The sequence below is a fragment of the Heterodontus francisci genome, chromosome 5 (genome assembly GCF_036365525.1).
Source record: "Heterodontus francisci isolate sHetFra1 chromosome 5, sHetFra1.hap1, whole genome shotgun sequence".
NCBI classification, from domain to species: Eukaryota; Metazoa; Chordata; class Chondrichthyes; order Heterodontiformes; family Heterodontidae; genus Heterodontus; species Heterodontus francisci.
The window spans coordinates 54,409,073-54,434,321 of record NC_090375.1 but is presented as its reverse complement, the minus strand read 5'-3'; the positions used below and the strand labels follow the sequence as shown (position 1 = coordinate 54,434,321).

At 43.6% G+C, this 25,249-nt stretch overlaps 1 protein-coding gene across 1 annotated transcript; it reads right to left on the bottom strand.

Moving 5' to 3' along the window:
* Positions 1 to 2,074: 2,074 nt before the first annotated feature.
* Positions 2,075 to 24,109, bottom strand: LOC137370254 (chymotrypsin-like elastase family member 2A). The gene is made up of 10 exons (XM_068032632.1): positions 24,048 to 24,109; positions 21,906 to 22,042; positions 21,646 to 21,722; positions 21,124 to 21,233; positions 12,797 to 12,922; positions 10,511 to 10,647; positions 9,082 to 9,144; positions 8,787 to 8,932; positions 5,914 to 6,063; positions 2,075 to 2,184 (listed from the first exon to the last, which is right to left on the bottom strand). The coding sequence occupies exons 1-10, from the start codon at positions 24,107 to 24,109 to the stop codon at positions 2,158 to 2,160; spliced, it is 1,035 nt and encodes a 344-aa protein (XP_067888733.1). The 3' UTR covers positions 2,075 to 2,157.
* Between the last annotated feature and the right edge of the window lie 1,140 nt (positions 24,110 to 25,249).

Below are 25,249 nucleotides of genomic sequence, written 5' to 3'. Positions count from 1 at the left end.
TAGAAAAGGCAAGCGGGTGGCTATCAGCTTTCTCCTCACTTACTAATGCCGGGTCCCTCGTTTAAGCACTACAAGTGCCTTTTAATGAGGGAACTCTCCACCCACCGGAGCCAGCAAGCAGCTCTCATGGTTTTTCCTGTCATGCTTCCATGTGGCGACAGGGCCATCCGCTGCATGGCTAATTGCAGCGGCAGCTGGTTGAGGCCCTTAATTGGGTATTATTTGCCCAGTTAAGGGCATCAATTGAGTCGGAAGTGGGAAGTCTGTTCACAGGCCTTCCCGCCCCAGACTTAATTTTGGTAGAGGCGGTAAGGTGATGGGGTTCCCCCCGCCAACAGCCCACCTGACTATTTGCTTTCCCTGCTTTCAAACTTGCTGTGGAGGAGAACATAAAATTCCCCCCAAAAGTCTGCAAGGTGATATAAATAGGTTAAGTGCGTGGGCAAAAATTTGGCAGATGGAGTACAATGTGGGAAAATGTGAACTGCTCCACTTTGGCAGGAAGAATGGAAAAGCAGTATATGATTTAAATGGAGAGAGATTGCAGAACTCGGTGGTACAGAGGGATCTGGATGTCCTGGTACATGATTCCATAAAAGTTCATTGGCAGGCACAGCGAGTGATTAGGAAGGCAAGTGCAATGTTGTTGTTTATTGCATGGGGAATGGAATATAAAAGTAGGGAAATTTCAGGTCAATGACCCTTCTTCAGTGACTGACTTGAAACGTTAACTCTGCTTCTCTCTCCACACATGCTGACAGACCTGCTGAGTATTTCCAGCATTTCTTGATTTTTTTTCAGATTTCCAACATCTGCAGTATTATGCTTTTTTAAAAGTGGGGAAATTTTGCTGCAGTTGTACAGGGCATTGATGAGACCACATCAGCAGTATTGTGTACAGTTTTGGTATCCTTACTTAATCAAGGATATAATTGCATTAGAAGCAGTTCAGAGAAGGTTCAGTCAACTGATTGCTGGGATGAAGGGGTTTTCTTATGAGGGATGATTGAATTGGTTGGGCCTGTATCCACTGGAGTTTACACGGATGAGAGGTGATCTTATTAAAACATATAAGAATCTGAAGGGACTTGACAGGGTGGATGCTGAGAGGATGGGCTGGATTTTACTAAGCCGACAAAGTCGGGCTCCTTGGCCGAGGGGGCTGGAAGATCGTTCCAGCAGTGGCCCGCCACGGAGGCCGGGAGGGCCTGGCCCGATCCTCCTGGCAGCAGCGAGACTCTGTGGCAGCTCCACCGCTATTTAAATGAGCCACCGCACGGCAGTGCTGCTCCGGCTATTTAAATGAGCCACCGCACGGGAGATCGGGGCACTCAGGCTTGCGGGCTGCCATTCTTTTAGCTTGCCACCACTCCCAGCGGCAGGCTCTTAAAATCCAGCCCAATGTTTCCCCTTATGAGAGAGACTAAAATTAGGGGATGCAGTTTAAAACTTAGGTGTGTCCCATTTAAGATGGAAATGAGGAGAATTTTTTTCATTCAGAGGGTTGTTAGTCTTTGGAATTCTCTTCCCCAGAGAGCAAGGGAGGAAGGGTCATTGAATATGTTTAAGGCTCAGCTAGGTAGATTCTTGATTGAGCTGAGGCCGGAATCAGATCAGCCGTGATCGAATCAAATGGCGGAGCGACTTGGGGGGCCGAATGGCCTCCACTTGCCCCTAATTCATAGGTTCGTCTGTACCCTTTACTGAGCTGGGGGGGTTGTGGGGGCCTGCTGGCAGCCAGTAGTGAGATCGCCCTGTTTAATTGGTCAATTACTACACAGAGTGATAGTGAGACACACCAAAGGAGTGATATTTGATCTACAGTTTGTACTCCATTAGCTTTATGCAGCTAGTGTCAGGAGGCAATTTATAATTTGTCACAGTGAACCCTGTCTGTAATTTAGCCTGACACTGGGACATACTGGGAAACTCGCTTCTCTACATAACAGTGCTGGAAAGTTGGAGCAGAATCCCAAATGTTGGAATATTTAAAATTCTGTTTTTTATCAAAAAAGCAAATCACATGGTGGCAAAGGAAAAATGAAACAAGCACAGGTTAAATCAGATCATTCTATATTTATTGACAGTTTTGGTTAAAACACAGCAGGTGAATGGCTCTGCTTGACATCACTCAGTTGATAATATGCAGGAATTGTCTTACATGCCACCATTTTGTTCCATAGTCTGAAAAAAAGTAACAAATATAAAATTATTTGTGAGAACATTTGATTGCATTCTAGTACGTACTGAGTTCACAGACAGAATACGACAATTCCCAAGGCTGATAGAGAAGAGAAAAAGTAAATTCAGTCAGGGCTCCTACTGCCTTTTTCTAGAAAGTATCTGTACTGATGTTGAATGAGGACACGATTGACTCAGCTGTGATAACAAAAATATCAACAATTTGCATCTATATGTATTTGCATTTACTTGCAGTAAAACCTCCCAAGGTGCTTCACAGGAGCAGAATCGGGCAAAAATTGACACTGAACCAAACAAGGAGACATTAGGACAGGTGACCAACAGCTGGGTTGATGAGGTTGGTTTCAGGGAATTTCTTAAGGGACGAGACGGTGATGTTTAGGTAGGGAATTCAATAACTTAGGGCACAGCGGCCGATGGTGGGATGAAGGAAGTAAGCAATGCACAGATGCCAGAGTCGGAGGAACGCAGAGTTCTTAAAATGTTTTATGACTGGAGGAGGTTGCAGAGATAAGGGGGAAAGGCTGTGGAGTGATTTGGCAACAAGGGTGAGAATTTTAAAATCGAGTTGTTAGTGGATCGTCAGACAATGTAGGTAGCAAGCACTGGGGTGATGGTTAGATCGAGCTCGGTGAGTTAGGATAGAGGCAGCAGAGTTTTGGATGAGCCTAGGTTTTTGGAGGGTGTAAGATCGGATGATGTGGAATTGCCCTGATGTTTGAAAAGGCTGACGACACTCACTGCCTTGGCTTAATTCTAAAGAATGACCACAGGAAAGATAGCAGGACGCAATCCATCCAACACAATTCAACAAGAGACTTTCACTTCTGGTCTCTATGACAATAATGCCTTTACCTACTAAGCCTTCTGCGTAACCTATTTTACTTTTGTAATCAGCATAAAATTCTGACTTTCTTTTAAATACTCAATGTCCATGCTTAAAGAGTAGCTTAAAGCTGGCCCGCCCCTAAAGGTCTGCTTACACTAGCCTGAAACGATGAGGGGCTGGATATTATGGAGCCCCCTGAGGCGGGGGTGCATGCCAGGGGTAGGGGCCATCGAATCGCGATGGGATGTGGGGGCTGCCCTGTCGCCAAGCAATTTTGACGGGACGGGATAGGCTGACGACAGCTTTCCTGCCAAGAGGTCAATTGAGGCCCTTAAGTGGCCTATTACCAGACACTTACAGGCCTCTTCCCGCTGCAACTTTGTGGTGGGGGGGTGGGGCCTCTGTCACGCAGGGAGGGCACCTCCCTATGGACGTCTGAGGGTGTCTTTCCTTTGTGGGCATTTGTAGCCTATGGAAGAACCCTGCCAGCAAAATCTCCACTACTTTGCACCCCCTCCCCCTGGCCATACCGCCCACATTCTCACCCCGCCTCACCAGGGCTTCACTTACCTGAGGTCCGAGTTTCCAGTGCTGGGCTTCGGTCCAAGGCCACTGCAGTACTGGCAGTGACCATCGCTAGTGGTGGTGCTGCCTATACTGCTGAACTGCAGGCCCTGTGATTGTCCAGCAGCTCTTGGAGGCAACTACCCTGTCCTTAAAGGGACAGGTGTCCCAGCGCCAGAAACATTGCCTCTGGAACAACAGAGGATCATGCTGGGAGGTGGGCGGGGGCTGTGCCTGAAAAGGCTGAGGTAGGGTTCCCCCTCCTTTTTAGCCTGATGGCAGAAGCTCTGCCTCCTCCACAAAATCCAGTTGGAGGTCATAGAGAGATACAGCACTGAAACAGGCCCTTCGGCCCACTGAGTCTGTGCCAACCAACAACTACCCATTTATACTAATCCTACATTAATCCTATATTCCCTACTACATCCCCACAATTCTCCTAACAACACGAGGAACAATTTACAATGGCCAATTTGCCTATCAAGCTGCAAGTCTTTGGCTGTGGGAGGAAACCAGAGCACCCGGCAGAAACTCCACACAGGCAGTACCCAGAACCAAACCCAGGTCATTGGAGCTGTGAGGCTGCGGTGCAAACCAGTGCGCCACTGTACCACCCTTCTGACAGTGTCTGACAGTGGCCCATTATAAATGTCCCTCTCTGTTCCTTTGCTCACTGAGGAGGTCCCTGAGCTCACTCAGTAGTCACATATTGAGGTACTGCTGCAAAGCAGAGATTGGTGACTCATCATTTGGGAAGTGGGGGTGAGGTGAGCAAGGCAGGTGGGTCATGACAGGAGCTCATGTCTAGCTCCTCCTTGGCTTATCATACAGATGTTCCCTTTCATCCAAAATTATGTGGAACATATCTGTATCCTCATAAGTGTTTTGCAATCTCTCATTGACATTCCTCTGTGTATATGAAGCAGTTAGTTATAGGGAACCCGGAAATGAAATTTTATATAAAATATCATCTAATAGCTCAGTTTATAGAGGCTGCATGTAGCTGAACCACACATAGCTGGTTACTTAAGACTATAATGACTACGACTGGAGGACTATTAGGCTGGGGCGACCACAGATAGAAAAATGATCTGTGATTATTGTGAGATAACTCGATGTGGCATCTGAAGTACCAAACACATGTAAGGGTCAGATATTTTGATTAATATTGAAATTTGATGATTGAGTGTCAATTGCTATTGGCTGACTGTTTATTAATGCAGAATGGCCAAGGGTCATGTGGACCACAGTGTAAATTGGGTGATATTGATTCAGCTGCCCATTATGTTTCTCTCCCAAGCTACATTCCTAGTGAAGTCCTGCAGGAACCCAGCAGAAATGGCATTTCCAGCAGAGGCTGGGTTCTGAAATTGGGTAGTGAGAGCATTGCCGACCTGAAAGTTGCTGCTGACATTTTCAATGGACCAAATTGAGCAAGTGAGGTGTTGGGAATGTGTATCATAGCATTGAAATCAAAATATTGACAGTGGCAAGGCAGTTGTGGGTGAGGGCACAGAAGAATGAATGCTGGGTATGTCTTGTTAAATCTACAGCAAGCCTGGCTATGATTAATTCTTTTCTCCCAGACGTCAGCAGGATCGTTATTTGGGATTGAAAAAAAACAAACTGTCTGGATTAGCCTATCATGTATTTGATAGAATACAACAGTAACATACATTCAAATAAAGGAAATTTGTAAGAGTTTCTTGCAGAGTAGATTCTTTTGAAGCTCATTAAAAAAATCCTTTCCAAAGATCCTTCAAGGCCTCATCCCCTACCCTTTCTGAGAGATCTTCTTCAGCATCCCCACGTTATCCACTCCTCTGCCACTTAGTTAACATTCCCGCCATTTCTTTCTGTAAGCAGATCTTTGAGTGATCACACCCTCGTTCTTTAGAATTGTGTCCCACAATCATTTTGCCTCACCATTTCTCTTTCTCCTAAAGTAAACTGACAGCTAGTCTTTCTGACCTCTCTCCACCCTCCCCTTTCTATTTTCCTTCCTTCCTTCCTGCTCGCTACCATTCTATTCCGCTTTGTAAAGAGTTCTATGATGTTTTCCTTTACATCGGAAGCCCTATAAAAGCTTATATAGCTGTTGTTCTTCTCAAACTGAAAGGACTTGCAGCTTGTGGAATACAAAGGAACAGATCCTACAGTAGAGAAAGAAGCAAAATACTACAGAAGCTGGAAATCTGAAATAAAAACAGAGAATGCTGTAAATGCTCAGCAGATCAGTCAGCATCTGTGGAGAGAGAAACAGGGTTAACATTTCTGGTCTGTGACCTTTCATCAGGTAACATAACAAAAAGGCTTACCTGGAAAATCCAGTCTGTGTATGCTGATACCCGAGTAAAAACTGTGGGTTTCTTCTCAATAACACAATACACTGGTCCAAAACTTACAATACCTTGGACAACCCATATTCCATCAGCAGCCTGACAGTTCAGAGGGCCACCAGAATCTCCCTGTGAACAAAAAAATAGATAAGAACATAGGCTGAAATGAGGCCACTTGGTTCACTCCCTTGTTACGACAAGATGAGGAAAGGGTCTCAGGCTCCCCTCTCGCCCTTTTCCTGGTTTGGCAGTAACAGGGTTTAACTTTTAAAAACATAGTGCTTTTACCTTCACCTCAGTGAGTCCTTACTCAGTGCTCTCTAATTGTAATTGTAATGGAATCAACCAGACAGGTTTGCTCAGGTTTAAACAAGAAAGGTGTAAGCTTACTAACCTTAAAATTCTAACTCAGTTAAAACTACTAAAAATATGTGGCACAACCACACTAGCATGCATACGCGATAAACACACACCCAATAGATACAGAGGAGGAGAAAAAATTAAAGGAGGGAAGGCTTGATGTAGTAGGTGGAATTCAGTTACTGTTGTTGGTTTGGATGTAATGGTCTTGACTGGAGTTAAGTCATGCAGTTCTCTTTGGGGCCCAGTGCACACTTTCCAACTTGTTTCACTGGCAACAGAAGGCTGCAGGGGTCTTCTGTCTTGAGGCTTAAGTTACTCCCATGGGTCCCCGGAATTTTGCATGTGAGAGAGAGAGAGAGAGAGAGACCTCGCTTCTCTTTGGCCTTCAAATTGCAGTCTGCCTCAAAACTTTACTGTGAGCACAATTCAATCAATTCCTAGGTTGGCCAACTGATTAGTTATGTGACTAGCTCTTTGTTTGAGACAACATCACCTGGGAGGATTGTTGATTCTTCAAAGCTTTCTGGGCACACTCAGTGGGGATGGAATGCTAGCTCTTACACAGACAATGGCTCTCAATGTCTTTTGATCATCACTATTGACAAAACCCATCTGGCTAATTAAATTAGGGAGCACTCCTATTGTCACTCTAGGCCACTGTCTCTCAGAATGTAAATGTGTAACCATGTTTTCAGCCACTGCTCTGTGGTCCTTTTAAACAAGTTCTGTTCAATGTCCAGTAAACGTTCAACTAGTGTTCCATATGCTGAAATTAATATGTTTGCATTTGGCAGATGTGGTTTCCATCAGATAACATTAATCACCTTGCAGACTCTTGCCTACCCTGGTACCTTCCTGAGGGAAATTTATAAATGCAAACTGTATGATAAAGGCAATCAAGAAAAATTCCAGAATGCGCATCTGTTCTGCCATCTCCAAAATTCAGTCTTATTGCTGCCCTGTGGATAACATTCCCCTGTCCGAGTGCCCCTTGGAATGTTTGGGCTTCTCCATCTATATAAACCCCTATATCCTCCCAATCAGATATTTATCTATTTCCTTTTTGAAGCAACCAGTCTATTCAATAGGAGAAGTACACAGATTCTCAATAAAAAGGAAACAACTAGCATCATCTCTAACTGCACTCCCTTCAGGAATTATGCTTGGTAAAGCGTGTTAACTGATATGGAACAATGCCGAACAAATTGCATCACTGATTTCCTATAAATTGAATGTATGGGCTGAGGGGAGGAGGAACTAAGTCTTCTACTTCTGCCCCTCAGAAGATTAAGGAAATTTCATGATGGAGCAAACAATATGTTGTTTTTTTGGGATTTATAATGCATTGATCCACTCCATGTTTTATATCAGATATTAACACTGAGACATCAAGGACTCTAATGATTTTGGATCTATTTTACACTTAAGTAGTTCTTGAACTTTTTGTCATCATATCTTTTCAATGAACTCTTATTATTCTCCTCCCATTATCTATTTAACCAGCTCTCTTCCCCAGCAGAGAGGTTAGCCTGGAGACTGAGTTCCTCTGCCAATGCTGCTGTGTGATCAGCTTCTGTCTCCCTTCCTGGACAGTGGTTGGTTTTGATTTGATTTTCAATGGGCTGCCTCACCTCACTCTGGTGCTTAAGCAGGTGTAAACTTGTCTTCTATCATTGTGCAATGTAACACATCGAAGATCCATTGACATCGTGCACCCTCCCCTTTAAATTTCATTCAGGCCTTTCATTCATTCACACAAGCCACATGCAAACTGATTGCTGGAAGCTGAACTAAAAGACTATGAAGAAGAAGAACTTGTATTTATATAGTGCCTTTCACAACCTCTGCAAAGTGCTTCGCAGTCAAGTAATTACTTTTATAGCATGGTCAATGTTGTAATGTAGGAAATGCAGCAGCCAATGTGAGGACAGCAGGAACGAACAGGCAGTAATGAAATAAATGACCAGGTAATCTGTCTCAGTGATGTTGGTTGAGACCAGGAAACTTCTCCATTATTTTTCTTCTTGCTCTGGGGAAATGCGTAGGGGTAGGCACTTGTACGTTTGGCACTTGGTGGAATAAGGGTGGTAGTGGTGTGGCCACTAGTTATACAGCTCTCCCAATTTTCCTGTTCAACTAATTCACTACCACCCATTTGCCACCACTGCTGTCTGGAAACCTTCACCTTCAGGGTGGGTAAGATTGATAAATCGCTGAATGGGGAAATGTGGATACAGACGCACATCCTACTATTGCCTGAAACAAGGCCTTCCTACAACAACCTGCTGAGTCATTGGTCATTGCAGTCCAAATGCAATTGGCTAATCAATCAAATGAGTAATTGTGGACACAGAAATGTGTCTGATCAATCGACAATACAAACCCATCTTATACTGATTCAAGGACCCACTAGTCTGCAACTATTCATGTGGAGTAAATACAGAGATTGCACCAAAACAACAATACATAGGACTGACAGAGGCCATTACCTGACATCCAGACGTCACACCATCACCCCCAGCACAGATCATGTTTTCATTTACTGCGGTTGACCACCAGTATGGTGATGAGCACGTAGCATAATCCACCACTGGGAGCAGAGCTTGCTGCAGAGTGGTAGAGGGATAACCATTAGCTGAAAGAACAAAAGAGCGTATCAGTATTATTTCAACATTTTTTTTTATAATTCATCAAATTTTATGGTCCAGATGTTCCTGTAGTCCTGCAATGTCAGTTTTGTGGTTCAGCAACCAAGTGGCGTATTTATTGTCATACTTAACTTACGCCACAGTTTCCTTTTGCTTTTGTGCCATTGTGTTGTAGAATCACGTGAGCCAACAGGCAAATCTGAGCCAATGTTTGTCTTAAAATGTCAGACAGGCTTTGAAAATATAATGAAGGATATAGTGACATCTAGTGGTAAATGCCCATGTTACAAATTTGCTTGAATTTTACTCATTTCAGGTGTGTGATTTTCTCTGCAACTTGAGGCGACCAAGGTGGAGATTTAAGTTGAACCGCCATTTAGTCCACATTTAGTGCAAGCTGCCATCTTCATGAAGGAGCTTAAACTTGCACTAGGAGCGGCCCCGAGGAGTATTATCAAGGGGCTGGTTGTCAGCTAAATCATCTGCTAGCACTCATTAAGGAGGCCGCATGGCATTTTGGTGGTTAGCACTTGAACTCACACCCTCTCTTAATGGCGACCAGCTGATTGGGACTAAACAAGTTTTCACAAAGGAGGTATAATCAACTTTTAATGTTCATTTGCTGCTGGAGGTTTGAAGAGAACTTTTGAAACACATTGGGAGACTTTCTGGGACGCGATGTCAAGACTTCACCAACATTCTATCAATATTTATTCCTGGAATTCTCTGAGGACTTCACCTCGAAAGACTAAGTGCCATGCTACCCTACCTTATTGGACAACATATAGGAGTCACCAGGAGAAATGGAGTGCTTGGTCATTGGCATCTTGCGAGGGGCCGCCCTTGGTGGAATGAGAGGAGGACGTAAGCTAAGGCAGAGCAGCACCAGCTGCTGCAGGAGGGAATGTCAAGAGGGTGAGGTGGAATCCTCCGCCCCTGTGGGTAAAAGACATTCCTCTTTCTCTGCACCTCCTCCATTAGGCCCTCCAATGTTGCACCGGAGAAACTGTGTACCCTCTCACTTGGTCCCTGAGCCATCCTGAAACAGGCCGCTGTGTGTCAACCCAGCACACTCCATACCTTCAGTTGAAGTGGGTGCATGGAGGCCACATCTACCATTCCACAAATATGTTATCTCATCAGCACTTCATTGCACCTTCAGGTAAGTTTAAATTATGGTAATCAGCAATTAGGACTTAAATAGTGCTAAAAGCAGACTTTCAAACAGGTCTGTCATATTGGCACAACATCCATTTAGTGCCTGTTTTCACACTTTTACCAAAATAACCACCAAGCTGTTCACCCTGAATATTATTATCCCTTTTATTGCGAGTATTTGGACTCTTAATAATTCCCTGAACATTTGGGAGTGACCAACAATGGACACCAGCAAAATTCCACAGAAAATATTCATGAATGTTCCATTATAACTTTTTGTTATGACATTGCGTAGAATCTGCAGTACTGAAACAATCCATTCAACCCAACTAGTCTAGGCTGGAGTTTATGATTTACACAATAACCTCATGCACTTTAATTTCCTCTTCCCCTTGTTGTAGACTTACGTTGAGTTAATCCCCATCCTGTAATGTAACATGTATACCCATTGGGTAGGATCTGATTGTTGGCTGGTAAGTTTGCTAGCTGCACATCAGGTGTACCATACGCAGGCTTTGCGAGTCGGACTAGGGCAATGTCATTCCTAAAAGTCACAGGATAGAAGGGAAATGCATGAATCAGATTGGTAAAAGATCCACAGTCGCTTATGAGTTAGCTGACCTCAGGAGCAGTGCGACAATTAACTTCAGCACCCCTGGGCAAAGAGAGGGGAAACAAAATCAGTCAGGGTCTGATGTTTGAGCACTATTTAGTTACTCCTGTTGAAAAGTAGGACATTGATTGGATGGAATAAAATGGAACTTGCATTTATATAGCGGCTTTCATGACCACAAGATGTCCCAAAGTCCTGTGAAGTCAATGTAGTACTTTTGAGATTTAGTCATTGTTGTTTTGTAGGGAAACGCAGCAGCTAACTTGCACACAGTAAGATTCCAGAAACACCAATGCATTAAATGGCCAGATAATAGGTTTTAGTGATGTTGATTGAGGGAAAAATATTGCACAGGTTAATGGGAAAACTTCCCTATTTTTCCTTCAATAACTCAGTAGGACTTTTTATATCCACCTGAGATTGCAGACAGTGTCACAGTGTAACATCTGACACCACTTTCCGATAATACACAGTGGCACAGTGGTTAGCACCGCAGCCTCACAGCTCCAGGGACCTGGGTTCAATTCTAGGTACTGCCTGTGCGGAGTTTGCAAGTTCTCCCTGTGATTGCGTGGGTTTTTGTCGGGTGCTCCGGTTTCCTCCCACCGTCAAAGACTTGCAGGTGATAGATAATTTAGCCATTATAAATTGCCCCCAGTGTAGGTCGGTGGTAGGGAATATGGGATTACTGTAGGGTTAGTATAAATGGGTGGTTCTTGGTCGGCACAGACTCGGTGGGCCGAAGGGCCTGTTTCAGTGCTGTATCTCTAAATAAAAAATTAAAAAATAAATATAGCACTCCCACAGTACTACAGTGAAGTGTTGGTTATTTACTCATGAATCTGGACCTTACGACTTTCTAACAAAGAGGAAAGAGTTTGATCAGTGAGCCAAGGCTGATAACCACTGAAGTATAGTCCAAAATGTAAGGAAAGGATCAGACTAGCCTCTGATGCTGCCCATGGTGACCAGTGGATACAAAACTATATAGTGAATAATATAGTGAATTAGCAGCCTGGAAGTTAAGAATTCAAATCATATTATGGTAAATTGTGCAATTGAATTGATTAAATATGATAACTGTGGGAAACCGACACTGGTCTATGTGGGACCACTGTTGTTCACCATTTACATAAATGATTGCAATTTAAAAATTGGAACTATAATTTCAAAATTGTGGGTTAGGGGGGTAGTTGATACAGAGGAGGGCTGTGACAAAATATGGGATGACATTCTCCTTGGAAAATAAATGTCCAAATGGGGAAGAGAAGTAAAGGGGTTACAGACACACAAATCACTAAAAGTGGTGATGCAGGTCAATAAGACCATAAAAAAGATAGACTTGCATTTATATAGCACCTTTAATGATCGCCGGACAACTCAAAGTGCTTTACAGCCAAGAAGTACTTTTTGAAGTGATGAAATGCAGGAAACATGGCAGCTGGTGTGCGCATAGCAAGATCCCGCAAACAGCAATATGTTAATGGCCAGATAATCTTTTTTCTATGTTGGTTGGGGGATAGTATTGGCCAGAACACCCTGCTCTTCTTCAAATTGCACAAATGGATCTTTTATGTCCACCTGAGAGGACAGACAGAGTCACAGTTTAATATCTTGTTCACAAGGCAGCATTGCCTCCAGTACTGTATGATGATTAAATCTCTGGGATCGGGCTGGACCCACAATCTTCTGGATCAGAGGTAAAGGTGCTCTCCACTGAGCCAAGGCTGACATCTTGACATTAAGCACGATTAAGTGAATTTAAGCTTTTGTTGTAAGGCCTGTAGAATTTAGGAGGAAGGGAAGAGAGTGGGGAAGGAGTTCCACAATTTTAAGATCCTGGGAAAGAGCAAATTGATCACAGATGAATCTTGATTTCAACACAGCGGAGATGCAGGAAAGAGGAAGAGCCAGTACAGTGGTGTATTTGAAGAATTTTAGGAATAAAGGAAAATAATCGCCAGCAATTGCCATCACTACACTGAGGATGATTTAAAAAAAGGTTGTTTTGGAGAGAGTGGCTTAAGAATAGTTCAATGTGGGTGAAACTGGTACATTTTGAAATGTAGATTGGAATTACCCATTTGCGAGGGAAGCTGGATTCCATCCAGGATGAGTGATGATGAATTGAACATGTCTCAAATATTCATTGCCTTTCTGCTCCAGATCATGTTCTCCAAGAACAACAGCAAACCTTCCTGGGGTGCTGAAAGAAATAGAAAGAAAAACATGCATTTATATAGCTCCCTTCACAATAAAAGGACGTCCCAGAGCACGTTTACAGCCAATTAAGGACTTCTGAAGTGTAGTTATTGTTGTAACATAGGAAATGCAGCAGTGAATTTGTGCACAGCACCCTGTCACAAGCAGCAATATGATAGTGACCAGATAATCTGTTTTAGAGATGTTGCTTGAGGGATAAATATTGGTCAACACTGGGGAAAATTCCCCTGTTCGTCTTCGAAACAGAGTTATAGAAATTTTTATATCCACCTGAAAGGACAGACAGGTTTAACGTCTCGTCCAAAAAAATGGAATAAAAATCCACACAGGCTGGGATTTAACGAGGAGGTAGTGGCCCCACCCACTGGCTGGAAAGCCAGGGGAAGCCCGTCTCCACTGGCTCTGGAAGTCACAAAGCTCTTCTTTGTGGCTCGTGCACTTAATTGCCTGAGGTTGTGGCTTCCGCCCCTCTGAGGCAGAAGAGGGCTGGCAGCTCTTCAGTCCCATCAGCTCCACTGGGAGCGATGGACACTGCTGGGACTGCAGCATTTCCTGGACCCAGCCAGCGATGAGCCTGGAGAAGTTAAGTGAGTTCGGGGCTTGCCAGGGGCCAATCAGCCAGGCCCTTGGAAAGGGTGCAGGGGGTGGTTGATCGCGAGAGTGGAGGGTTCATCCAGCGGGGGGGGGGGGGGGTGGCCTGTGGGGCAGGAGGGTTGGGGCCTCCATGGTGCCCGATCAGTAGCCACTAAGTGGCCATTACTTGACCACTTCAGGGCTTCAATTGAACTAAGCGGTGGCAGGGTGGGGGGGGGGGGCACCTGCCTCATCAACCACTGCCATCCCATCCAATTTTACGCCCCTCCCAGCCCATTCCCATGGAGGGGTCGTAAAATTCTGGACATAATCACAGAAGAGTATGGGGGAGATTGTCTTTTTGAGATGGATTAGCGGGGAGGAGCTCTGCCTATGTCTCTAAATCTGCCCTAACCCCAACCTAATTTCCTCGGTCCAGGCTCATTTGGCAAGCCAGATAAGTTCCTGGCGGGTTTGTCACTGTGAAGAGGGATCGCACTAATGCTGGAGGAGAATGAGATTTGCTGCACCTGGACTGCTGTTATATACAGGAAGAAGTTGCAAGTGAAATAAAATAAAATAAAACAAATTTCAGGAATTTGTAGGCTTTGACCAAAAAACGAAGTATAAACAGGTAACTGCAACTGTAATAAATATATCTGTATGACATATATCAAATTATTCTTCATTTTGCATTTAGTATACTAGATAATGTAATCCATGATAAGCTGCTTCAACTTGTCCAGAATGGTAGAACGGCCTGTGCTCAAAGAAAAATAAGTTCAAAGCTAACGATATTTCAAAGAGCGGGTGGTCAATCTATCAAACTGGCTCAACAGGGAGATGGTGGAAGCAAGTAATATTGATTCAAATGCAAATTAGACAGATTTATTCCAGAAAACAATACTTTGTGAGAAAGTATGCACGTAATTTAGATTTTTTTTAGATTTAGAGATACAGCACTGAAACAGGCCCTTCGGCCCACCGAGTCTGTGCTGACCATTAACCACCCATTTATACTAATCCTACACTAATCCCATATTCCTACCACATCCTCACCTGTCCCTATATTCCCCTACCACCTACCTATACTGGTGGCAATTTATAATGGCCAATTCATCTATCAACCTGCAAGTCTTTTGGCTGTGGGAGGAAACCCACGCAGACACAGGGAGAACTTGCAAACTCCACACAGGCAGGACCCAGAATTGAACCCGGGTCACCGGAGCTGTGAGGCTGCGGTGCTGACCACTGCACCACTGTGCCACCCATTTGTACTAATCCTACATTAATCCCATTACCCTCTCACATCCCCACCTTCCCTTAATTCCCCTACCACCTACCTATACTCGGGGCAATTTATAATGGCCAATTAACCTGCAAATCTTTGGCTGTGGGAGGAAACTGGAGCACCCTGCGAAAACCCACGCAGTCACAGAGAGAACTTGCAAACTCCATACAGGCAGTACCCAGAATCGAACCCAGGTCGCTGGAGCTGTGAGGCTGCGGTGCTAACCACTGCACTGTTCATTCAATACGAACTTATGAATTTATAAAGTAAAACCCCAAAATGGACACCTTCTTGCAAAACAAAATGGAGTTGAGAGGTCAGGTATAAAAGCAAAATACTGCAGATGCTGGAAATCTGAAATAAAAACAAGAAATGCTGGAAATACTCAGCAGGTCTGGCAACATCTGTAGAGAGAGAAGCAGAGTTAATGTTTCAGGTCAGTGACCCTTCTTCTTAGTTGAGAGGTCAGGTGACCTTTCTTTCCTGCCAATACACATGGAACTGCAAGAGCCCCATGCTAATTTTCATGTCTGGGCAAGTCTTGGTGAAGTCATTAAAATGCAAATGACCTTCCTGGACATACCTTTTAGATGCCATTAAAATGCAAATGTTCCTTTCTGTGGTAATTTCTCCAATTAATTAATCAGCAACTGGGTCCACAGTACAGTTGCAGACTCTTCGACTCCAAACTTGAAATCCAGAAAATGGATGTGAAAAGCTCTACTTTATCAAGACGGTATGTGGATGAGTGGAACTATCCATTGTCTGTCAATCTCCTAACCATCAGAAAGTATTTGGAGGACAATGGAAGGAGATGCTTTGGTCACATGATGGAAACTAGGTTTCTAATAAGGGGCTTTAATAAGCAACATTCTGAGAAGACAGAGACACCTGAGGAACCGTACCAGGGCTTTGCCATTGAACTTTGACTGGAGTATAACAAGAGAAATCTGCTGCTGTGAACAGTAAACAACAGCGAATCTATCCTCCTAAATCTCCAGAGCTTTCATTCAGTGGGCAATGAAAAGGATTACAGGCCTGCATCGTTTCCAGTCTTCACCCCAGCGGAAAAGCAAGTGTAGCAGAGAACTCTCGAAATCATAAAACCTAGGCGAATGCTACTTTTATAATTGCAATCTTTGCATGAGAGTTTGTGTATCTGTATGAGTGTGAGAGTGGGTGTAGTTGTGTATATTCAGGGTTTAAACAGTAGACATTTATTTTTCTTTTATAACTTACAACAAAACCAGTCCTTTGTCTGTTCCTGACAATTAAAGCATGCAGCAGCTAAAATACTTTTGAAAAACATGCATTCTGTGGTCAACCAAGAGGTGAAAAAGGGAAAGCAATCCCTATCATCTCTCTCCAATCTATAAAATCATTACCATTACCAGGATGGTGAAGGCAAACTTGATGGAACTTGGTCATTATTTGTCTGGAATTCCTATGTTCCAATGTTTGCCCAATATGTTGTATTGGTTATAAGAACATAAGAACATGAGAAATAGGAGCAGGAGTAGGCCATTCAGCCCCTCAAGCCTGCCCCACCATTCAATAAGATCATCGCTGATCTGTCCAAGTCCTCAACTTCTCTTTTGGGCCTGCTCTGCCTAACCCTCGACTCCCCGAGATTTCAAAAATCTATCTACCTCCTCCTTAAATACATTTAGTGACCTAGCCTCCACAACTCTCTGAGGTAGAGAATTCCAGAGATTCACCACCCTCTGTGAGAAGAAATTCCTTCACATCTCAGTTTTAAATGTGGGTCCCCTTATTCTATAATTATGTCCCCTAATTCGAGATTCCTCCACTAGTGGAAACATCTTCTCAACATCTACCCTGTCGAGCCCCTTAAAATCTTATATGTTTCTATAATTTCACCTCTCATTCTTCTAAACTCCAATGAATAAAGGCCTAACCTGTTTCGTTATTCTTGATAAGACAGCCCCTTCATCCCAGGAATCAGCCTAGTGAACCTTTTCTGAACTGCCTCCAATACTGGTACATCCTTCTTTAAATACGGGGACCAAAACTGTATGCAGTACTCCAGGTGTGGCCTCACCAACACCCTGTGCAGTTGTAACAGGACTTCCTTATTTTTAAACTCTAACCCCAAGCAATAAAGGCCAAACTTCCATTTGCCTTCCTAATTACTTGCTACACCTGCATGCTGACCTTTTGTGTTTCATGTACAAGAACACCCAGATCCCTCTGCACTGCAGTATTTTTTAGTCTTTCTCCATCTAAATAATAATCTGCCTTTTTATTCTTCCGACCAAAGTGGATGACCTCACACTTTCCCACATTGAACACCATCTGCCAAATTTTTGCCCACTCACTTAACCTATCTATATCCCTTTGCAGATTCTTTGTGTCCTCATCACAACATGCCTTCCCACCTATTTTTGTATTGTCAGCATTACACTCTGTCCCTTCCTCCAAGTCATTAATATAGATAGTAAATAGCTGAGACCCTAGGACCGATCCTTGTGGCACCTCACTAGTTACGGCTTTCCAACATGAAAAAGACCCATTGATCCCAACTCTCTACTTTCTGTGTGTTAGCCAGTCCTCAATCCATGCCAACACCTTATCCCCAATACCCTGAGCTCTTATTTTGTGCAATAACCTTTTATGTGGCACCTTATCAAATGCCTTCTGAAAATCCAAATACACTACATCTACTGGTTCCCCTTTATCCACTCTGCTTGTTATATCCTCAAAGAACTCTAACAAATTTGTCAAACATGATTTCCCTTTCATAAAAGCATGTTGACTCTGTTTGATTGCATTATGTTTTTCTAAATGTCCTGCTATTTCTTCCTTAATAATCGACTCAAGCATTTTCCCAATGACTGATGTTAAGATAACTGGTCTATAGTTTCCTGCTTTCTGTCTCCCTCTTTTCTTGAATAGGGGTGTCACATTAGTGGTTTTCCAATCTGCTGGTACCCTCCCGGAATCCAGTGAGTTTTGGTATATTATGACCAATGCCTCCACTATCTCTGCAGTCACTTCTTTTAAAACCCTTGGATGCAGGCCATCAGGTCCTGGTGACTTGTCTACCTTTAGTCCCATCAGTTTGTCCAGCACCTTTTCCCTCGTGATCGAGATTGTTACAAGTTCCTCCCTCCCATTTACACCTTGTTCATCTATTATTGTTGGGATGTTTATTGTGTCCTCCTTCGTGAAGACTGATGTAAAGTATTGGTTTAAATTATCTGCCATTTCCCTGTTTCCTGTTATTAATTCCCCATTCTCACCCTCTATGAGCCCCACACTTACTTTAGCTACTGTCTTCCTTTTAATATACCCATAGGAGCTCCTACTGTTTGTTTTTATATTTCTTGCCAATTTACTCTCATAATCAATTTTCTCCCTCTTTATTAGTGTTTTAGTCATCCACTGCTGGTTTCTAAAAAATTCCCAATCCTCTGGCCTACAACTTGTTTTCACCGCATTGTACACCTTTGCTTTTGATTTGTTATTCTCCTTAACTTCCTTTGTTATCCATGGGTACGTTGTTCTCTTCAAGTCCTTCCTTCTAACGGGAATAAATGTTTGTTGATCGTTATGAAATATCTGCTTAAAGGTCTGCCACTGCTCATCTACTGACTTCCCCTGTGATCTATTTTCCCAGCCCGCTTTAGACAACTCTTTCTTCATACCTCTGTAATTGCCCTTGTTTAAGTTGAAGACACTGGTTTGAGACCCGAGCTGCTCACCCGCAAACTGAATTTGAAATTCTACCATGTTATGATCGCTTCCCGCTAAAGGATCCTTAACTATGAGATCTCATTAATCCGATCTCATTACACAATACCAAATCTAACATAGCCTGTTCCCTGGTAGGTTCTGCAACACATTGCTCGAAGTAACAATCCCTGAGGCACTCTACAAATTTGTTTTCCATGCTACCCTTGCCAATTTGATTTGTCCAGTCTATATGCAAATTAAAATCATCCATGATAATTGCAGTGCCCTTCTTATACACCTCCATTATTTTCTGATTAATATTTTGTCCTACAGAGAGCCTACTCTTCGGGGGCCCTTAGACCGCTCCCACCTGTGATTTCTTTCCCTTGTTATTCCTTATTTCCACCCGAACTGCTTCTACATCACGATCTATTACACCTATATCATTACTCACAACTGCACTGATCCCTTCCTTTAATAGCAAAGCTACCCCACCTCCTTTTCTTTTCTGCCTATTCTTCCAGAACGTTGAATATCCTTGAACATTTAGATTCCAGTCCTGGTCATCCTGCAACCACATCTCAGTGATAGCTATCAAATCATATTCATTTATTTCTAACTGTGTCTCAGCTCATCTATCTTGTTACAAATGCTACGCGCATTCAGATAAAGAGCCTTAAGCTTTGACTTCGACCAGAGTGGTGCAGTGGTTAGCACCACAGCCTCACAGCTCTAGCAACCTGGGTTCAATTCTGGGTACTGCCAGTGCAGAGTTTGCAAGTTCTCCCTGTGACTGCATGGGTTTCTGCTGGGTGCTCTGGTTTCCTCCCATAGCCAAAGTCTTGCAGGTTAGTAGATAAATTGGCCATTGTAAATTGCCCCTAGTGTAGGTAGGTGGTAGGAGAATTAAGGGGATGTGGTAGGGAATATGGGGTTAATGTAGGATTATTATAAGTTGATGGTTGGCACAGACTTGGTGGGCTGAAGGGTCTGTTTCAGTGCTGTATCTCTCGATGACCTTTTACCTACTCTGGTTCTAATTTCTGCTGTACTCTTGTGCTTGTATTCTCTGTCCCTTCCTGTCACTCTCTGATTAATGTATGTTCCTTCACTACCCTGCACCTCTGCTCTCTCCTTACTTTTCGACTTTTTAAACTTCCCTTCAATTGAACCCTCCCCCCAACTATTTAGCTTAAAGCCTTATCTACAATCCTGGTTATATGATTCGCCAGGACACTGGTCCCAGCATGGTCAAGTGAAGCCCATCCCAATGGAACAGCTCTCTCTTTCCCCAGTACTGGTGCCAGTGTCCCATGAATCAGAACCCATTTCTCCCACACCAATCTTTGAGCCACATATTTACCTCTCTAATCTTATTTATCCTATGCCAATTAGCACGTGGCTCAGGTAATAATCTGGAGATTATTACCTTTGTGGTTCTGCTTTTTAATTTGGCCCCGAGCTGCTCATAGTCCCTCAGCAGAACCTCGTTTTCCTCCCACTCCAAGTTCCTCTCCAGCCCAGAAGAGATGTCCTTAACCTTGGCACCAGGTAGACAACACAGCCATCGGGACTCTATCTTTGCTGCAGAGAACAGTATCTATTCCTCTAACAATGCTATCCCCTGCTACAATTACATTTTTTATTTTATTTTATTTAGAGGTACAGCACTGAAACAGGCCTTCGGCCCACCGAGTCTGAGCCGACCAACAACCACCCATTTATACTAACCCTGCAGTATTTTATTTAGAGATTTCTCTTTTCTCCCCCCGCTTGAATAGCACTCTGAATCACAGTGCAGTGGTCAGTTCGTTCATCCTCCCTGCAATCTGTGCTCTTGTCCATACCGGGAACAAGAACTTCATACCTATAAGATGAGGGCACTGGCTGAGGCTCCTCCAAAGCTAAATTCTGGATCCCCATACCTGTCTCACTCGCAGTCACACCCTCCTGTCCCTAACCGCGGTCCAGATTGGATGTAGTTAATCTAAGGGGTGTGACTGTCTCCTGAAACACAGTGTCCAGGTAACTCTCCCCCTCCCTGATGTGTTGCAGTGTCCGCAGCTTGGACTCCAATTCATCAACTCTGAGCCGAAGTTCCTCGAGCAGCCAACACTTGCTGCAGATGTGGTCACCGTGGATCACACCGACGTCCACCAGCTCCCACATACAACAGCTGCAACACATCGTCTGCCCAGCCATTGCTATTCGATTTAATTAATTAATTTGGATCACAGTATTTAAGAAAAAAAAACTATTTAAGTGTACACTTAACCTGTAATGAAGTCGCCTGATTTAAATTACTTGGCCAAAACCAAACAAAAAACAACACAAGACACGGAAGAAGGAAAGAAATACCCACCAATCACTTACCAGCCCTCCTGTGATGTCGCACTTCGATTTTTGCTGGTCATGTAGTTCCACTGAACAGAACAAAGTGTTTCTCTCCGCTGCCGCTTTTGGTGTTGGGCCTTGCTCTCCGCTCCTTTTATACCCCGGCTCCTCGCTCCGCCGCCGCCACTGCTTCTGGTTATAATTCTATTTTATAAACTGTAAGGGAATGCCCTCAATATAAAAGTGCTTGTGCACAATGCCTATTGCGTAGCTTAAAACAATGCACTTACCTAATAATACAATGTGCAGCAGTCATGACCCAATTTGCAGAAATGAGGGATCCACCACAAATATGCTGGAAGAAATCAGGGTCGATGTCATAAGCAAACTGTAGAGAGATCTAAAACCAAAAAAAAATATTGGATTATGTTTTTTGGGGTGCAAAATGGACTCAAAGGTTTGAAAATCTGATGGCACCTTGCCCATTTTTCAGTGCATAAAAGGCACTGAGCATCCAATATGGAGGGCAGAGATGCATGCACTCTCAATAAACACCAAAAATGCCCCCTGTAACATGAGGCCAAACAGTGAACAAGGGTGGCTGCTGTGAGTTATGGATATGGCATTCCAGTGCAGTAATGGTGGCCGTCAGAAAAAATCAAGGAAAAGCAAAACAAATGTGGAACTGAGACTGAGAAATATTAGAATAAAAACTTTATAATCTCAAACTACAAGGTTTAAACAGAGTTGCTGTGTTCCGACTGCTCCGTAGTGTGCAATCAGTGAGCTAAGGTTTAATGGAGTCTCCTTACCTGCCATGGCCAGCTGTGTGGTGTTGCTTCCTGCCCAGAAATGACACGTCCTGAGAGCGGGCTCGCAGCGATAGCCCCTACCACGTAAATAAAAAAACACAAAATAGGGAAAGAACAAAAAATATTATTTCAGTAACATTCAATACATAAAATAAAGGTTGCCTTAAGATTGGCCATTTCTTTTAATTCCTTATGGTCAATGCATTTTAGGCTGGCAGACAAGCAGAAACAAGCAATTTCAAGTCATGGTTGATCCTTACTGAGGCATAGGATCAAGAGCAGGTACTGGAACATGTTGAAATCTGAAATGAGCGTAACTGTCAAGCAACTGCTCGTAAATATATACATTTTGGGTTGTGTCACGAGTTCAGCTTCATTTCCATAAACAAGATAACAACTATTGGAGGGGCAATATTTTATTTGGAGGCTGTGCCAAAATGTCTGTGAAACTGACTAGGCCAATTGGAAGTCATCAATGAAATAAATGACTAGCCAATCGTGGCCCAGTGACAGTATTGCATAAAATCAAAATTATCTCCACTTTGAGTTCAAATCAAATGTGTGGCGGTGAGCATTTGAATTGAGTTTAAAAAAATCTAGAAGTAAAAACCTGGTAACAGTAAAAGTGACCATGAAGTTGTTGGATTATTCTAAATACCCAATTGGTTTAATAATGTTCTTCAGGGAAGGAAACGGGCCATCCTTACTCAATGTGGTCTCTTTGTGACTCCAGTGTTGACACACTAAAGTGGTTGGCTCTTAACTGTCCTTTGTGGTGGCCTAGCAAGACATTCATTTATATTAAACTTCCAGCAATGATTGTAGGGGGTCGGTTAGCTCAGTCAGCTAGAGTACAATATAGAAAGCCACCCAACAGTGTGGATACAATCCCTGTACTGGCTGTGGTATTTAATGGAATCTTGCCTTCTCGCCTTGCCACGTACTTGTGGATTGATGACACTCAAGCCATAATTTCCTAATTGTCTCTCCCGAATAGAGAGAGATGCCTACAGTCCTTTGAGACTAGGGCTAGAAGAACAATTATCAATGGTTCAAGAAGACCCACTGCTACCTTCTCAGAGCAATTATAAATGGGTAATAAATGTTGGCCTCATCAGCAACACCCACATCCTGAGAATAAATTAGCGAACATGCAGATGCTATCAGGGTAAAAAGACAGAAGATCTACCCATTGCCACTGGATTCCAGTCCACCACTCCAGGGTCAGAGATATTGTCCTTCAGAGAAGATCCCAACTAATTCAGCTATGCTGCGAACGAACTCTCAGGCCTTTGATATTCTCTATGGAGCAAAAGTTTTTCCAATCCTTTTTTTAATTTGGTACATTTCCACTTAATATTTGAAACAATTCCAGTTTATCAGTGTCACACTCACAATATCTCTCTCTCCTTGTGGAATAGGGAAATCTACACCTGTGTTTAATGGAAAGCCACTCAGCAATGTTTAAGCTGTCAGATTCTAGAGTATCTGGAATATGAGTTAATAAATAGTTTTTTTTTGTTCCTTTTCCAATTTCTCGCTCTGTCCTGTGGGAAGAGGTAAATTATGGCTTCCATAGGTGCCACCTGGCCAGACAGAGAGCACCAGATCATAGAATCAGTTTGGATGATCAAGGCCCTTCAGCCCATTTGTTCCTCTTCTTCCTGAAATGTTTTTATTGGTTCTTGGGATGTGGGCGTTGCTGGCTAGGCCAGCATTTATTGCCCATCCCTAATTGCCCTTGAGAAGGTAGTGGTGAGCTGACTTCTTGAACAGCTGCAATCCGTGTGGGGTAGGTACTTCCACAGTGCTGTGAGGAAGGGAGGTGACCCAGCGACAGTGAAGGAACGGTGATATAGTTACAAGTCAGGATGCTGTGTGGCTTGGACTTGGATGGAAACTTGCAGGTGGTGGTATTCCCATGCGTTTGCTGCCCTTCTCCTTCTTGGTGGTAGATTTCACCAGTTTGGAAGGTGCTGTCTCAGGAGCCTTGGTGCGTTGCTGCAGTGCATCTTGTAGATGGTACACACTGCTGCCATTGTGCGTCGGTGGTGTAGGCAGTGAATGTTTGTGGATGGGATGCCGATCAATTGGACTGCTTTGTCCTGGATGGTCTTGAGCTCCTTGAGTGTTGTTGGAGCTGCACCCATCCAGGCAAGTGGAGGGTATTCCATCACATTCCTGACTTGTGCCTTATAGATGGTGGACTGGCTTTGGAGAGTCAGGAGCTTTGTTATTCACCACAGGATTCCTAGCCTCTGAGCTGCTCTTGCAGCCACAGTGTTTATATGGCTATTCCAGTTCAGTTTCTGGTGAATGGTAACCCCCAGGATGTTAGTGGGGAATTCAGCAATTGTAATTTAAACTGAATATCAAGGGGAGATGATTAGGTCCGCTCTTACATAGGGACATATGAGTTAGGAGCAGGAGTAGGCCACTTGGCCCTTCGAGCCTGCTCCGCCATTCAATAAGTTCATGGCTGAACTGAATAGTTCATGGCTGAACTCTAGTTGGAGATGGTCATTGCCTAACACTTGTGTAGCGCGAATGTTACTTGCCACTTATCAGCCCAAGCCTGTATATTGTCCAGGTCTTGCTGCATTTCTACACAGACTGCTTCAGTATCTGAGTAGTTGTGAATGGTGCTGATCATTGTGCAATCATCAGCGAACATCCCCACTTCTGACCTTATGATTGAAGGAAGGTCATTGTTGAAGCAACTGAAGATGGTTGGGCCTAGGACACTACCCTGAGGAACTCCTGCAGTGATGTCCTGGAGCTGAGATGATTGACCTCCAACAACCACAACCATCTTCCTTTGCTCTAGGTACATCTATATCTAGAATACCATCTATAGCATCTTCCCAGCTTTAACATCATCTTATCAGATAGGCAGAACCTCACAATGTCTGACAATGCAGAAGCCCATTATTTACAGTCATGTCCAAATGGGACCTGGAAACCCAGTCTGCCTGAGCCAGGCCTCAGCCTTTGTGCAGCGGTAGTATTTTCACTGCTGAGGCAAAGGCTATGGGTTCAAGCTTCCCTCCATAGATTTGAGCACATAAGTTAGGTGAGCACTTTCTTGCGAGTACTGATCTTGGCATGCAGAGTACAATCTTAAAATTTGCTGATGACACCAAACTTGGCCAGCAGTGAGAATGATATGATCTGCCTGCAAGAGGATAGGAATAGGCTAGCAAAAGCAGGGAGGTTATGATGAACCTTTATAAATCTCTAGTTAGGGCACAACTGGAGTATTGAGTCCAGTTCTGGTTACCACACTTTAGGAAGAATGTGAGTGTCCTTGAGAGGGTGCCGAGGAGGTTTATCAGAATGGTTCCAGGGTGGGCAATTTTAGTTACAAGATTAAGTTGGAAAAGGTGGGATTGTTCTCCTTAGAGTAAAGGAGTTTGAGGGGAGATTTAATAGAGGTGTAGAAAATTATGACAAGCTTAGATAAGTTAGACAAACTCTTCACATTAACTAATGGCACAAGGGTTAGAGGACACAGATTGAAGGTTTTGGGTAAGAGATGCAGGGGGAATATGAGGAAGAGCTTTTTATGCAGTGGGTGGTAATGACCTGGAACTCGCTGCCCATA